Source organism: Equus asinus, chromosome 20, assembly GCF_041296235.1.
Source record: "Equus asinus isolate D_3611 breed Donkey chromosome 20, EquAss-T2T_v2, whole genome shotgun sequence".
Classification (NCBI taxonomy): Eukaryota; Metazoa; Chordata; class Mammalia; order Perissodactyla; family Equidae; genus Equus; species Equus asinus.
The window spans coordinates 61,180,427-61,195,668 of record NC_091809.1 but is presented as its reverse complement, the minus strand read 5'-3'; the positions used below and the strand labels follow the sequence as shown (position 1 = coordinate 61,195,668).

Genomic DNA, 15,242 nt, shown 5'->3' with positions numbered 1-15,242 from the left:
AGGCAGGAAAAACCTATAACGTGGTTAGTAATGTCCTCCACTTGCCCCATTCCACACACACACACACAAAACTTTTCCAGGAGGCACAACCCACAACACAATACACCACACAAATTGTGCTAGAGCCCCTCCTAAGAGCACGTAATATAGACAATGGAAAATGTAGCTTGGGTGTTTTTTTTCCCTCTTTCCTTTCAGGAATTAGACCTGTTGTAGGGAGATGCTGCCACACACACACATATTTAATTCCATAACATGCATTAAAAGTCGTCTGTTCCTTTACAGAGCAGCTCTCGTCCTCCAGCACCAAGCTTATTAAGTTGTTCTCAGAAAGGATCCCTTTGTGCCTTTTCACCTGCGTAAAATGACTCCTTCTTCATTTTGCTCACGGAAAATAAGTGACTGCCCATTTCCAGCACTGAATTAGGCGTCAGCTTGTGTTGATAAAGCTCCAAGGCCATCAATTAGACAGATCATTGGAGTAAACAGAATTGGAAACAAACTTGTCAGGATTATAGGCTTTACAGTAGATGAAAAGAAGTTAGATTTGATATGTGAATGGATAATTTCTTTCTAAGCATAAAATAAGAGGAAGAGATCATAAAGGAAATGTAGAAAGACCAGAATGTATTAAAATAATCTGTCTATTTCAAAAGATACTAAATCATCAAAAGGCAAAGTGTTAGGGAACTTATGTAGTACATGATACAGGATTACCATCTCTTATAAACAAGATATATTCACAAATCAATGTGAAAAAGATAAAAGTCTTTAGTGGAAAAAATGGGCCAAGAATATGATAGGGCATTTCATCAAAGAAGAAATATAAACTATAGTGAATATTGTAACTTTCAATGTCACATCTTCAAAAAACATTGCAAATTAATAATAGTAGGAGGATGTTATTGTAATTTATTAAAAGATAATATCTACTATTAATGGAAGTATGGGAAAGTGAGCAAAGTTTTGCCTTCTGGTGGGAACATAAAATCATTCAATCATTCTTGAGGTAAATCTGACAACATATTTCAACAGACTTTAAATGTGCAAGATAGTTGAAATTATTTCTTTTGGCAGGAATTTACCCAAGAGAAATTATCAGAGATGAGCATAAAAATAAATCATATAAATATGTTGATCCAAGAGTTATTCACAATGCAGAAATTTAGAAACATCTGAAATGGAGGAAAGAAATAATTGGGGTATATACACATATCGCTTGGCCAAAAGTGGAATTGATGTGGCTATGAAAAGTTTTATTTGGAAAATCTTTTAATGACATTGGGCAATATGCATTAGCTTAAGTGGAAAAAAAGCAAAGTTTAAGCCAGAATGTACACTATTATTGAGGTTTCTTTAAAGTAAGTTTGTGTATTACACATAGAAATATTAACAGTGGGATTGCAGTTTTTATTATCTGTATGTTTCTGTTATAATAATGAATAATGAATAAACTTGCAATAATGACTATGCATTACTTCTATAATTAGGAAAAAAGTCAAGGGGAAAAGAATTCCTTTCAGAAACCCAGATTTTCAGTTTCCACATATCACTAAATACACTTTCAACAATTTCCTCTTACCCCACTTCCTAAATGAAGGGAACTCCTTAGGTTCTACCCTCACACCTCTGTTCTTATCTTTCAGTTTGTGCCCCTGACATCGCTTCTATTTTCATACTGTCTATAACATCTTGGTGAATGTCTCCTAGGTCATGATTTCACTGCCTGACCGTCTTTGCACTGCCCTCTGACTGATTACCAGGACTTCAGACCACCACTTTTTAGTGACAAATATGAAATGTCACACATCACCATTTTCTCAAATTTGCTCCTGCTTCTCATTTCTTTAATTCTGTTAATGCTGGTATATGATTTCATCTATCAAAATTATCTTTGACTTTTTTCCCCCTTGCTTCGCATACCCACATCCTTCAACTTCTCTTTCTTACTGGGATATACCAAACACTTATCAAATAAGAAGTCTCTAGGGGCCGGCCCAGTGATGCAGCAGTTAAGTTCGCACCTTCCTCTTCTCAGTGGCCCGGGGTTCGCCGATTTGGATCCCAGGTGTGGACATGGCACCGCTTGGCAAAAGCTATGCTGGCATCCCACATATAAAGTAGAGGAAGATGGGGATGCATGTTAGCTCAGGGCCAGTCTTCCTCGGCAAAAAGAGGAAGATTGGCAGTAGTTAGCTCAGGGCTAATCTTCCTCAAAAAAAAAGAAAGAAGTCTCCTTTAATAAATCAGAGCAAACAAGAGGTGCATTCACATTTAATGATTATATAATTTATATATATTAATCAATATAGTCTATACTGTCCTCTCTTTAATCTTCTTGAAATTCTGGGTTGATCTCGTCAACCCCTTCCTCAAGCTTTTGCACAGTCTATAGGCTGAAGTTTGCACTCATTCTCTCTTTTCTGCCTTAACTCTCATTTCTGATGGTTTCAAACAAAATCTTTTGATCTATGAAACATAATTTTTCCTGACTCTATTCCCTCGAACTCATTTCCTTTATCTCCACCTGCTCTAAATGTCTCCATTCTTCAGAGTCCAGCTTAAATCCGTTCTCCTCTGGGAAAGATTTAACAAATATAACATGAGACTTTTTCCTCTGTTTGGAATTGAGATAGCTGTTGTAGTTAGGGAAGAATTTAGGTATCTGCCAGAACTATATGGTTTTCTTATGTAATTAACTTGGTTTCCTACCAGGATGACTTTACCATTCCCTTTCTGTGTAAACAACAGATTATACCTGTTGTTCTGGCATAGTTATTACTAGTGCTTCCTTTTGGTTTTAAAAGTTTGAAAAATAAATTATATGGTTATCTTACTTTTCCAGTACAAAATACATAGCAACAGTTGCTAGTGGGTATATAAGCAAGTCTGCTAGTGAACCACACACTGTGAGCTTAAGGACTAAAGAGATTCATCTCAAGTAAAAGAATGTCTTTCTAAATCTTGTACTGAAAAGGAATTAAGTTGTTGTTTTCTTTAAGCACTGTACGTTCTAGATGATCTTTCAAAGTGGATTTGGTATATCGAATGCAGTTGCCTAGATTGGAAGTGATGGAAAATATCTATAACTGGCAAATGGCAAGAGTCATTATTTCTCTTTTATTCTTCTTTGGTTCCCTCCCCCCACTTTGATGAGGTGAGATTGTCCATGACAAATAAGTTTCTGAGGAAATGACTTAATACTCAAAAGTTAAGGGTCCCCAAGACCACCTCCAGGTTTGGTGATTTGCTAGGAGGCCTCATAGCTATGATTTATTACAGTGAAATGATATAAAGAAAAATCGAAGAATGCATAGGGTGAAGTCTGAGGGAAACCAGGCAAAAGCTTCAAAGAGTCGTCTCCTAGTGGAGACACACAGGACAGGCTTAATTCCCCCGGAAATGGGCTGTGACAACATGTGTGAAATGTTGTCTATTAGAAACTTGATATAGACTGCGTGCCCGTAGTTTTTAGTGGGGGCTGATCACATAGGCACCCTCTGCTTGTCATGTACCCAGATTCCAGACTCCCAGAAGGAAAGCAGGTGTTAAAATAAACCGTATTGTTTCCATAAACAATATGGTTTTGGCAGAGTGAGTTCCTCTCATCAGTTAGGGTGGTGGGAACTCTCCCGAAATCCACACTCCCAGCTGCCAGCCAAGAGCCAACCTTGTAAGCAGGCCTTTCAGTGGATAGCATTCGTGCCTGCTGTGCTTGCTCTTTTCTGCACAACTTGGTTGATTAGAAATAATCATTTTAGGCTCTAAAGGTGCTTGAAAATTCTAGTTTGTTTCCATGTGCCAGACAACACAACCAATGACATTATCTTTTAAAATAAACAAAAGCTTCAGAAATAACTTGTGGAATAGAATGTTATCTCTGAGACTGAAAATATTCTTGCATCCTTTACACCCAGTGATGTACTAGGGCTTTCTCTTGGAGAGCTGATTTTCTCATCTCTAACTTCCACGTTCAGTGATATTGGGTTTGTCATTTGGAACTGGCTATTTTGGAAATATTTCTACCACAGAAACCAGCAAATACTGCAAATCAGGCTTTCTCCCCCCCAGAGAGCCAGTTGCTAAACATTTATTAGCATACTGCCACCTATACCTCCTTACCATTTGCTCTATAAATAGTGTGTTCTTCTAAGCAGTGGGAAGAAGAAAATATATATGATTTGAGCGGAATACTGATTTTCTTTTTGATGGAATGTCTCTGTTTCCTAAACAATCTTTGGGAGCTAAGAATCTTCTGGTCCAAATTTTCTACCTGATTTATGTGTTCTTCTCATATGTTAGTCTAGAAACTTGGAATTCTCAACTTTAAAAATCCCTGGAAAGTTGCTTATAATATATTGGGTTATTTTTAATTATATAAATAAATGCCGTGGTATGTAGGAAGTATATATAATTATTTTTAAAGATGTTTTAAATGAAGTTTTAAGATGCTATGATGGCCAAGTCAGCAAACCTAATTTTATCTTTTTTTTTTTTTCCCTTTGGGCTTTTGTTTGTGAAATTATCATTGTAAAATGGCTCCAAAGCAATTTTCTATTCCCAAATTGTTGTTGGCGGATACTTAGTATTCAGGAGAGTCCATTGTTTTCATCCGCTTGTAGTAATCTCAGCTGGCAGTGAGGATGTGAATCTGGGCAAGGAAAGTAAAATCATGACTCTCTATGAAACCAAAGTCAGTTTTAAAGAGAGCATCTGAGTGTGACAGTGGGCATAGAAGAGGGGAGAGAGGCAACGTCAAAAAGAAAGTGAAATTATCTCATAACCCTTTTCCCACACTTTATCAATAGAACCTTATGGTAGTCATAAAGAATAAGCGTGTATGACATTGGTGGAGCATGATTCGTTAGGTTCATGCTCCATTCAATGGTTCTTGGACTGTTTTTGGCTCTGCTACCAGTATTATCATTCTAAGAGTTTTCCTAATGCTGTGATTCTGCTGCTTAATATTCACAGATGATTCTTCCTTAATTAAAACCTGAATTTGTTATGCAGTGTTCACGATCTTTTATCATGTGATGCCAACCTTACTTCTGCCTCCTTTCCTCCACTTATTTGCTGTGTAGCCAAACTCTGTCAGACACTTTAATGCCTTTTTACTCTTTCATGAGTGACCCCTTTTTTCTCTTTGACTGTTCGCTGCCAGGTGTTCATCCTTAGATACAACTCAAACCACCACCATTTTATCCCAGAACTTAGTCTCTTTTTCTATGACCCCATAGATTTCCATATACATTTATATATCTCTTTTATAATAGTCATACATCGCTTAACGAGGGGGATATGTCCTGAGAAATGTGTTGTGAGACAATTTTGTCATTGTGTGATCACAGAGTGTACTTACACAAACCTAGGTGGTATAGCCTACCACACACCTAGGCTGTATGGTAGTAATCTTATGGGACCACCGCTGTATATATGGTCTGTCATTGAGCAAAATGTTGTTATGCGGCGCATGACTGTACTTTTTAAAATGTACTGAATGTTGTCAACTTACTCTGTGAGGTTTTTCTTTTCCCCTCCCATGCCATACACGATAAGGTCTTGTGGGCAAGGACTGTGTTTTCCCCGTCTCTGTATTCCCAGGACATAATAATTGCTATATTAAAACTCTTTGCAGGACTTATTTTTAAAGATTTGAGAGTAAAAGAAGATTTGAATCCCTCTCTAGCACAGAACCATCAATAATTATTTCCTGTGTCATGGTTTGCCTTTTTGTGCTCTTTAGGCAGATACACAGATTGACCGAGAACATCAAAACTTCTATGAAGCATCACTAGAATATGTCTTTAAAATTCAAGAGGTTCAAGAAAAAAAGAAGTTTGAATTTGTTGAACCGGTAAGTTTTAGGTTCCCTATAAAATAGTAGTTCCAATACATTCTATGAAAAAAAAAAAACCTCATAGTGTTTTTCTGCTGAAAATTATGATTTTTAAAAATAAAAGAAGAGGGAGGAGTGGGGGAGGGTGAATAGGTGGAGCACAGGGCACATTTAGGGCAGTGAAACTATATGGTACTCTAATGGTGGAGACACGTCATGTATTTCTCAAAACCCATGGAATGTACAACGCCAAGAGTGGATCCCAGTGTAAACTATAGTCTTTAATTAATAATAATGTGTCAGTGTTGGGTAATGATTTACAACAAATATACCACACTAATGCAAGATGTTAATAATGGGGGAAACCGTGTGTGTAGGGGCTAAAGGGGTATATAGGAACTCAATTTATAATTTCTGTTCAATTTTTCTGTAAACCTAAAACTGTTCTAAAAAATAGTTTAATTTTTTTTTAAAAAAAATTAAAGCAGGTACATTACATATACTTCAGTGTATACACCTCGCCACTAAAGTGACCCATTTACCCAACCTTGAGGTGAAGGGAGAAAACGTCAGGCTGTATTTCTCCCTTTGTTCCACTTGCTTTTTTGTAAGGCTAGGACCTGCCTGATTTTCCAATGAAGTCATTTATTTTCCTAAGTCAGAGTAGAAGTAATGGATTCCCTAATGTAAACTGCATTACAGAAAAGAACAGGTGGCTGGTCTTTATAAGCTGACTTCATTTTCTTAGCATTTTTTTCCCCAAGTAATACCCTAATACGTTACCATATTGCCTGAGTAGACATCTTCATGAGGCATCATCTGTGATGAATAAAGGTAAGTTCTATAATCAAGATAATCTTCTGTTAATATATAATGCTCAATTCCCGTGAGATGAGAGGACAGCGATAGTAAATTGCATGTTATTAAAAATATAATGTAAGCCATACATTTCTTCCTATGTCAATTTGTAAAAGAAAAAAATCTATTTATCATAAGAAATAAAATACCCTGTTCCTGTTTTAGTGGAAGTGATGGGGAGAAGAGAAGGGAAGACCATTTTAAAATATATTTGACAGAATTCATTTCCTGATGGAAACCCATCAGCGATTCCCTAAAGATGATAGGAAACGGAGACAGAAAGGAGCCTGGGAAGTGTTGTCAGTCCCTGTCCCTGCCTGGCTCCCAGCACCTCTGCTGCCTTCAGCTGGAGCCACCTGACTCTCTCCTGTAAACTGGGCACTTGGCAACTTTCTAAGACCAGCTGTTCAGCTAGAGGGAATGTAAGGAACTGGAGGCCACAATGCAGGCTCAGGGATGTGACTTTCACCTTTGATTTGGGATAACAGTCTTGACTCCAAGTTCTATTTGCCAAATAGCCAAGTCCTTAAACTTACACCCCTTAGAATGAATTGGTAACCTCATATTTAGTAGACAGTTTGAGGATCTGATTTAACTTATTTTGGGGGCCTTCTGAAGCTGACCTGGGGTTCATGGACAACTGGTCAGCCTAACAACTCATATTCTAGGAGGATGACCAATACTTAAAATTCCTGCTCGCCTTCTCATGGACTAAGTCCTGCCTCCGGATCCTACCATGGTCTTTGAAGCCTCTCTGCTTGCTGGCAAACTTCCTCCTTAGGGCCTGCCTCTTGGGATTTCTGAATTTTGTCCCTTCTTGATGCTAAACTGGTAGAGTACCCTCATTAATTCTGATGGTTTCCTTCATGCCTGTTCCCATTCCCTTCAGATACTGTGTTCATCTGCTATGCTGGTCTTCCTTGTACCTGGAATGGTCCTTTCACATCTGTAATACCTCTTCTCTTCTGGAAGGGCACGCAGGTAGCCTATTTCCGCATCTAAGCCTCTTTTATAACCCGTCCTGTCTGGGAACAGTGAACTAGACCATTCAGTAAGATGATATCAGGTATAGAAGGAGAAGATTGTAAAATTATTTGAGAAGATTGTAAAATTATTTGTTCACAAGTGACAGAAGGAGTGATAAGAATTTATGAATTTCTGTGATAATGCATGTAGAGAAGTGGAAACCGTCCTTCAATTGAAGTGTGTTTACTTTCTTCCCTCTACCGTATCCCAAACTGGGATGGCCTGATAAGTCTTCTGTAATGCGTGCCTTTCTTGTGACACCACAATCAAAATTGATGTAAAATTTGTCCTTCTCCCAAAATATTTTCTTGGCTGCTGTATTTTTCCTATTAGAATGTCTGGCCAAACTAAATAGTACCGTCAGTTTAGTCTCATTCTCATTTCTAGCCACAAAGTCTCATCCATGGGGTTCTCCTTAATTTCCATTTCAGTAATGAGAAGAATAGGAATGGGAGCAATGAAACATGGGCATGTTGCTCTTTAGGTTATGGATTTACAAATTAATTTGGAGGAAAAAAGTTTTTAAAATTTCAAAAACAGAGCTCCCAAGAGCTATAAACGTAAAAACAGAGGAGGACGTTTTAATATCTTTGTGGTTTTTATTCTGCAGAAATCCAATTCCTGTTGCATTACCGTTTCATATAGCAGAAATCGAGCAGTCTCCTCTAGTTTTAGCCCAGATTTATTTAACAAATAAGCATTAGAGTAGAGCAAAATGCCCTAGGGATGGAACCGATCTCATAAAGATTGTGAGATATCAGGTAGAAGATATAAATGGGGGCTGCTGATTGGTATTAAATATCCTTCCTACTTTATGATGGTGCATTTGAGATAACTTTACAATCTTTCAATTAATATGAAGATCTTAGTACTTGCGATAAAATTTCCACAGAATATTCAAGTGACATTAGGAGTAAACATTCCTGCAGTGTTGTTTGTCCAAGGAAAACCTGGGTCTAATATGTAGGAAAAAGAGGGAATATTTACATATTTTTTCATAAATTAACTATGTCATTAAGTATACAGAAAATCAGCTTTTTAAATACAATTCTTCATCAGCTATACAGTTTTAATGGCCTTTTTCTTTTTTCATTTATCATATTTTATATGGAAAGTAATTGTAGCTAACTGGTGATTTCTAGACCTGCACCATCCAGTGTCGTCGCAATTACCCACAATAGCTATTGAGCACTTGACTTGAGGCTAGTCTAGATTAGGATGTGCTGGAAGTGTGAAATACGTACTAGATTGCAAAGGCTTAGTGTGGAAAAAAAGCATGTAAAATATCTCTTTAAAACCTCTTTATATTGATTGCATATTGAAATAATATTTGGGTATATTCAATAAAATATTAAATTTCGCTTAGTTTAAAATTTTTTTATGTGCTTACTAATAAATTTAAAATTTCACGTTGATTTTCACGTGTGGTTCACATTAATGTTTCTGTCAAGTAGCGGGAGACTGCATCCTTTTGTATTTGCCAACAAAATACAGGAGTCCCGGTCTGTAATGGGGGAAAAAATGGGGCAGAAGCATAATCTTCTCTGACTTCTGATTGTTAAGATCCTCCTACTTCTCAGGGTTGCCTGGACTTACGAGAGGTTTGATGATTAGGAGAAAAAGTTTAAGAAGTACACTGAATGTGGACAGCGTGCATAAGAGAGCTGAGTCCTAGTGTATCAGAAGCATATTGTGGTACATGAAGGTTTGTGGCTCAGAAAACTGAAAGAATCTTTTTATGACTTGACTCCCTTATGGTTCATTCGACTGCAGTTTGGGTATGTTTTGATTACGTCTTTTGAGCATATTTAGTTGGGACTAATGTGTTGTGAGCAACTATTATGTGCTATTTGTTTTCTCTGCATTGCCTCACATAAACCCCCCAGTGGCTTTATTATTAGGTAATTATTGTCCTTCCAGATGAGGAAGTTAAGTCACAGAAAGAATGTTAGTTGCCTGAGGTCACAAACCTAAAGAGGGGGATAGCCAGGAATCCAGAACCCAAATCTGAAGTTGCTGTACAGTCGCACTTACTACCTCAATGGCTACTTAACTACCAAAATTAGTCCTTTGTAATACTTGCTCTGACCAAACAAAATGGATGACCCTAGCAAATTTTATCGTAAAGCTATTTAAATTCCTTAAAATTAGAAGAAGAAAATAAAAGGTTGACCTTTACTTTGGTAAAGGTAATTGAATCAATGCACAGATCTGCCCGTTCATTTATTTGTTCTTCCGTCCTTCTTGGATCATCCTACTTTAAAAGTTATTTCCCCAGGCCGCAGTTGTCTGGCCACTTTCCATGTAGAGACAGAGAAGTATAATGGCTAACTGATTGGCAGTAAGATGGAATCTGTCTCCAATCTCCTAGCCGTGCAAATTTGGCATGTTTTTCAAACTCTGTGTGCCTCAGGTCTCTATCTGTAAATTGGGGATAAAAATTGTATGTAGTTCCCAGGGTTGTGGTGTGGCTCAACCAGTGTAGGTAATGCGCAGAGAAAGGGGCACGTGTGTCATTAGCATCAGTAAGGTATCAGCTAGTATGAGCTTTCACGTGGACTATTTTCCCTAGATATGAAAACAGTATTGATGAATTCGTTTATTAGCGTGGCTTCAGAGTCAGAGGTAGCTTTTCAAAAACGCATTTTTAATTTTAACGTGCTTCTAAATAGACATCTAAATTCTGTAAGAGCATTTTAATATTAGAATATTCTTTTTAGATTGTATTTTTATATTATGTTTAAAAGTAATATGGAAAACGAAAATAAGCCATTGTATATAACCTAAAATACACTGCTTTTGATACTCTTTCCTTAGGTCTGCTAAATTTAATTTTAAATTATTTCCTGAAGAAAATTTCTGTTAAATTGCTTAATATGCTTTAGCTCTTTAGCTTATTATATCATAAAGTATAGTATAAAATACTTTTTGGGTTCTCTAAAGAAGTTTGAATAATTTCGAGACTAAATAATAGCTACTTGCTAAGTTAAAAAAGTCTCTCAGGTAGTATATAAACCTGCAGGTCTTGAAAGTTAAACCTTTTTGTGTTTTTTTCCAATGTGTTTGCTTAGCTTTAATATAGAAAATTTAACTTAAGGTAAATCAAAGGGAGCAAATAAAAGTCATTTTTTTTTTTTTAAACTCTGTAGGAGTAAAGGTTAAATTTCTCTGCTACTGAAAACCTAACCAAAATCATTCTCCAGAAGTGAAACAGTAAAGCTCTCCTCGGGTCATGTATCTGAAAATAAAATCTCTATTGGTCCTTGGATTTAGTTCTAGATACTGTTCTTGAAAATCTGAAATTTGCAGTAGCAGTTAAATAGTGAATGGAATTTTGGAAAAGTAAGAAAAATACGTTCTATTTGTTTGGCTGACTCATTGCCTTGAGTTTTATTTTAGAAATCAATGTTGGAAACACCTGGTCTCAATGTAGCTTCTGCAGGACCTTAATCATCTTGCTGACTGCCTTACTTTCTTCATTCTTACTGAGCCGAAAAGATGAGCTTCTTCATTGCTTCTGTTACTTTACCACAGAACCTACCTCCAGCCACTTCGTCTGAATTCCATCCCCTTGCAGGCTTGGAAATTCGCCTTCAAGAACTTGAGTGATTCTTCACTGCTGGAGCAATATACAGCCGTGACTTCAGAAAGTTTTGGCTTTTTAAAAGTAATTGAATCGATACACCTGTCTATTCATTCATTTATTCTTCTCTCCTTCTTTCATCATCCTCTGTTAAAAGTTGTCCACCCCAAGCCACAGTTGACTGGCTACTTTCCATCCTTGGCTCTCTTTTCTCTTCAATTTTCTCATTCATTTGGTTAGATTTTGATACTCATTTCCATTCAATAAACTCCTCTGAACCTCTATGCATTACAATTAAAGCACTGTATAGTCATTTCGAGGCTATCCTTTCAGATGTTTCTCTCTAAGTTTCCTCCAAATAAGGAATGGCAAAGGCTACAGGTTTAATTCATAGGCCGGACCCTTGCACAGTGTCAAAACTGATGTCTTTGCCCCACTTTCACAATCTTCTTAGGGGTGTCCAGTGGCCAAATGTAGAGGTCTACATAAGACTTTGATGTCTTTTAGTGCATTATGGTGCTCTGGGTATGGAGCGAGGTTTATTTTTTTAAAAACAGCCTTATTGGGATGTAAATCACATACCATAAAATTCACCCATAGTTAGTTAATTTTTGTTTATGGTGTGAAGTAGTGCTCTAACTTCATTCGTTTACATGTGGCTATCCAGTGCTCCAAGAATCATTTGTTGAAAAGACTATTCTTTCCCCATTGTGTGGTCTTGGCACCTTTGTTGAGAATAAGTTGACTGTAGAAGTAGGGGTTTATTTCTAGACTCTCAGTTCTCTTCCATTGTTTGTGTGTCTATCCTTGTGGCAGTATCATGCAGTGTTGATTGCTGTTGCTTTGTATTAAATTTTGAAATCAAGAAGTGTGGCTTTAACTCCTTTGTTCTTTTTCAAGATTGTTTTGACTGGTTTGGCCCCCTTGTAATTCCGTTTGAATCAGCTTGTCAATTATTGTAAAGAGGTCAGCTGGGCTTCTGATAGGGACTGCATTGAATCTGCAATCAATTTGGAGAGTATTGCCAACTTAACAATATTAATTTTTCCAATCCATGAACTTGAAATATCTTTCTTTTATTTGGACCTTCTTTATTTCTTTAAACAATGTTTTGTACTTTTCAAATTGTACATTTTTTACTTTTTAAAAAATGTACTCCTAAGAATTTTATTCTTTTTGCAGCTATTGTAAATGGAATTGTTGATTTCGTTTTCAGAAAGTTCATTGCAAGTGTATAGAAATACAGTTGATCTTGTATCCTGCAACCCTGTTGAACTTATTTATTAGTTCTAGTATTTTTATAGATTTACTAGTTCTAGTAGGTTTTTTAGGAGTTTCAGAGACTAAGTTCTTAGGAGATAAGGAATGAATCACATCATTGAAAGAGCCTTTACATTTCAGTTGTTCTCTTCAGTTTGGGAACCGTCCTGGAATTAGTGCATCGATTGCTTTGGGGTTTCTCCTCTCACTCCCATGCTAGCTTAAACTCCTTTTCTCACTTTTCTCTGCCGTTCACAGTATCACTGGTAACTGTGGGCCCTTAAGGCTTGAAATCTGGTGGTTAATGGGCTAAGAAATTATGAATATTTGTTCCTTTGCTAACTTGTAATGAGTTTTGCTAAATGATTACTTATTTATAAATGCAGTATCAGTTTTTACATTTGGTCAGATTATTGGAGTGACAAATAGTAATTTGATTCTAAAACCCTTGGGAATAATAAAATGTTATAAATTTTTCCTGATGATATAAGTGACTTTATTAATGCTAAAACCTAATCTGTCTATCTAGTAGTTTGCAGTTGTTCTTGTTGTTATTGTTATTATTTTAAAGGTCAGGCTCACTTTAAGGCAGGCTGAGCCAGTTGTCTTGTCCATATCATGCCACCCACTCAGGCAGATTGAACAAAGAAAATGACACATGGGAAATGCAATTCTTAAAGATTTTCAGGCTGTCCTATTCCCTTAATTTAGCATCATGAGGATAAAATGAAGAGTATTTACACGTAAAAAATGTTTAACTTTGCTACCATCTAGAGGCAGTTATTTCATACATGCTGTCTTTGTTAAACTTTCCCAAAAGCTGCTTCCAAAGTAGATGTGGAACAAAAGGAAAAGGTGGGTGGTTCTTTGTATATAATTTTTCCGTACCTTGCAAAGAATTGTACTTTCCCTATTGGGTGCTCAGCATGCACTGTGAGATTAAAATGTATTTGTCTGCTGCTAAGTGAATCTGAATTCTGCTAACAGATGCCAATAGATTTATTTATTTAGATGGATCTCAGGGAATTGAGTGTTTTATAGAAAGATTTATTACAGATATTCTATGTATCTTCTTTATAAGTTTAATTAAATTCTTTGTACTTAGGATGATATTAGAGTAGCATCTTCCTTGTATGGCATCCGGTTCATAATAAGACAGTTTAATTGTGGACTAATTGTAGACATTAAAACATGAAACAGGGGCCGGCCTGGTGGCGCAGGAGTTAAGTTCACACGTTCTGCTTCAGCTGCCCGGGGTTCGCCGGTTCAGTTCCCAGGTGGGACGTACGCACCACTTATCAAGCCATGATGTGGCAGGCGTCCCACATATAAAGTAGAGGAAGATGGGGATGCATGTTAGCTCAGGGCCAGTCTTCCTCAGCAAAAAGAGGAGGATTGGCAGCAGATGTTAGCTCAGGGCTAATCTTCCTCCAAAAAAAAAACCACACAAAACATGAAACAGTGCTTATAACAATTTCATAAACTATTATTCGGATATTTAGAAAACTAGTGTTGTCTATATACTTCAAAAGTATTTTCTTAGTTTGTCTCTGAAAACCTCTAAATCCACATATCCAAGCCCCAATTAATTAAAGATATTTTTTAATTCTATTTTAAGATACATTTGTTTTTAATCAGACCACAATATATGCAGACTATATATTTTCAATTATTGTGCAATTTGACAAATATAGCATCACTTTAGTAGAGGATCATCTATTGAATATTTAGTTTTGGTAATAATTATCAATTGATATAAAGTTGACAGTGTAAAATAATTCTAAAATTTACATTTTGTCGCATCACAAACTGTTAACCAAGAGAAGGAAAGTCTTTGAAATATAACAACTTGGGCCCAGCGCAGTGGCGTAGTGATTGAGTTCGCCCGCTCCACTTCAGCGGCCTGGGGTTCGTATGTTAGGATTCTGGATGCAGACCTAGCACTGCTTGTCAAGTCATGCTGTGGTTTCCTCCCACATAAATGGAGGAAGATCAGCACAGATGTTAGCTCAGGGCCAATCTTCCTCCCACACGCACACACACACACACACAAATCTGTCTATCTATCTATATACACACACATGTACACACACACACATATATAAAACAACTTAAAACCAATTTTTGAAAGTACCTATATGCTTTCTGAAATGAACATAGTTTTGTAAGAAGTTGACTTGTTATAGGAAGAAAGGCATTAGGTCGTTGTTTTCAGATAGAACCGCTACTTATCTATCTGTTGGGAATCGTAACACACGTACCACTTGATGCCTAGAAGGATCCCTCTGCTCCCCACACAGAGAAAGTAACAAGATGTTATTCTCATATGAAAATGGTTTCAAACTGTGTTTCTTCTTTAACTTAAAATAATAGCTTACAGACATATTATGCTGGTTGACTTACAAAAACATTAGCCACTTCTCAAAAAAGATTTTCTAACTTTATTTTACGAAGAGATCAAATTGGTGGACAAGTCTGTGGAATAAAATCTCAGTGAATTAAATGAAAAGATGTGAGTAAATTATTTTTCAGTTATATCTGATTCCATAGAGACAACTGTTTCCTGTAACTCCCTGGAGAGCTACTCTTTCTTTACTAATAAGAACATAATAAATAAGCACGTATGAATTTAGGATTAGAAGGCTAGGATCACAGAAATTGTGATTTCCTAAAGAA

The 15,242-nt window shown here is 36.6% G+C and overlaps 1 protein-coding gene across 2 annotated transcripts in view; it reads left to right on the top strand.

The window, feature by feature from the left end:
* Positions 1-15,242, top strand: part of ARHGAP42 (Rho GTPase activating protein 42) — a 261,928-nt gene that overhangs the window by 193,464 nt on the left and 53,222 nt on the right. For both annotated transcript variants that reach the window (XM_014842478.3, XM_070490390.1), the window contains exon 6: positions 5,747-5,857. In XM_014842478.3, coding sequence (XP_014697964.1) covers positions 5,747-5,857 — 111 coding nt within the window. The remainder of the gene's footprint in view (positions 1-5,746; positions 5,858-15,242) is intronic.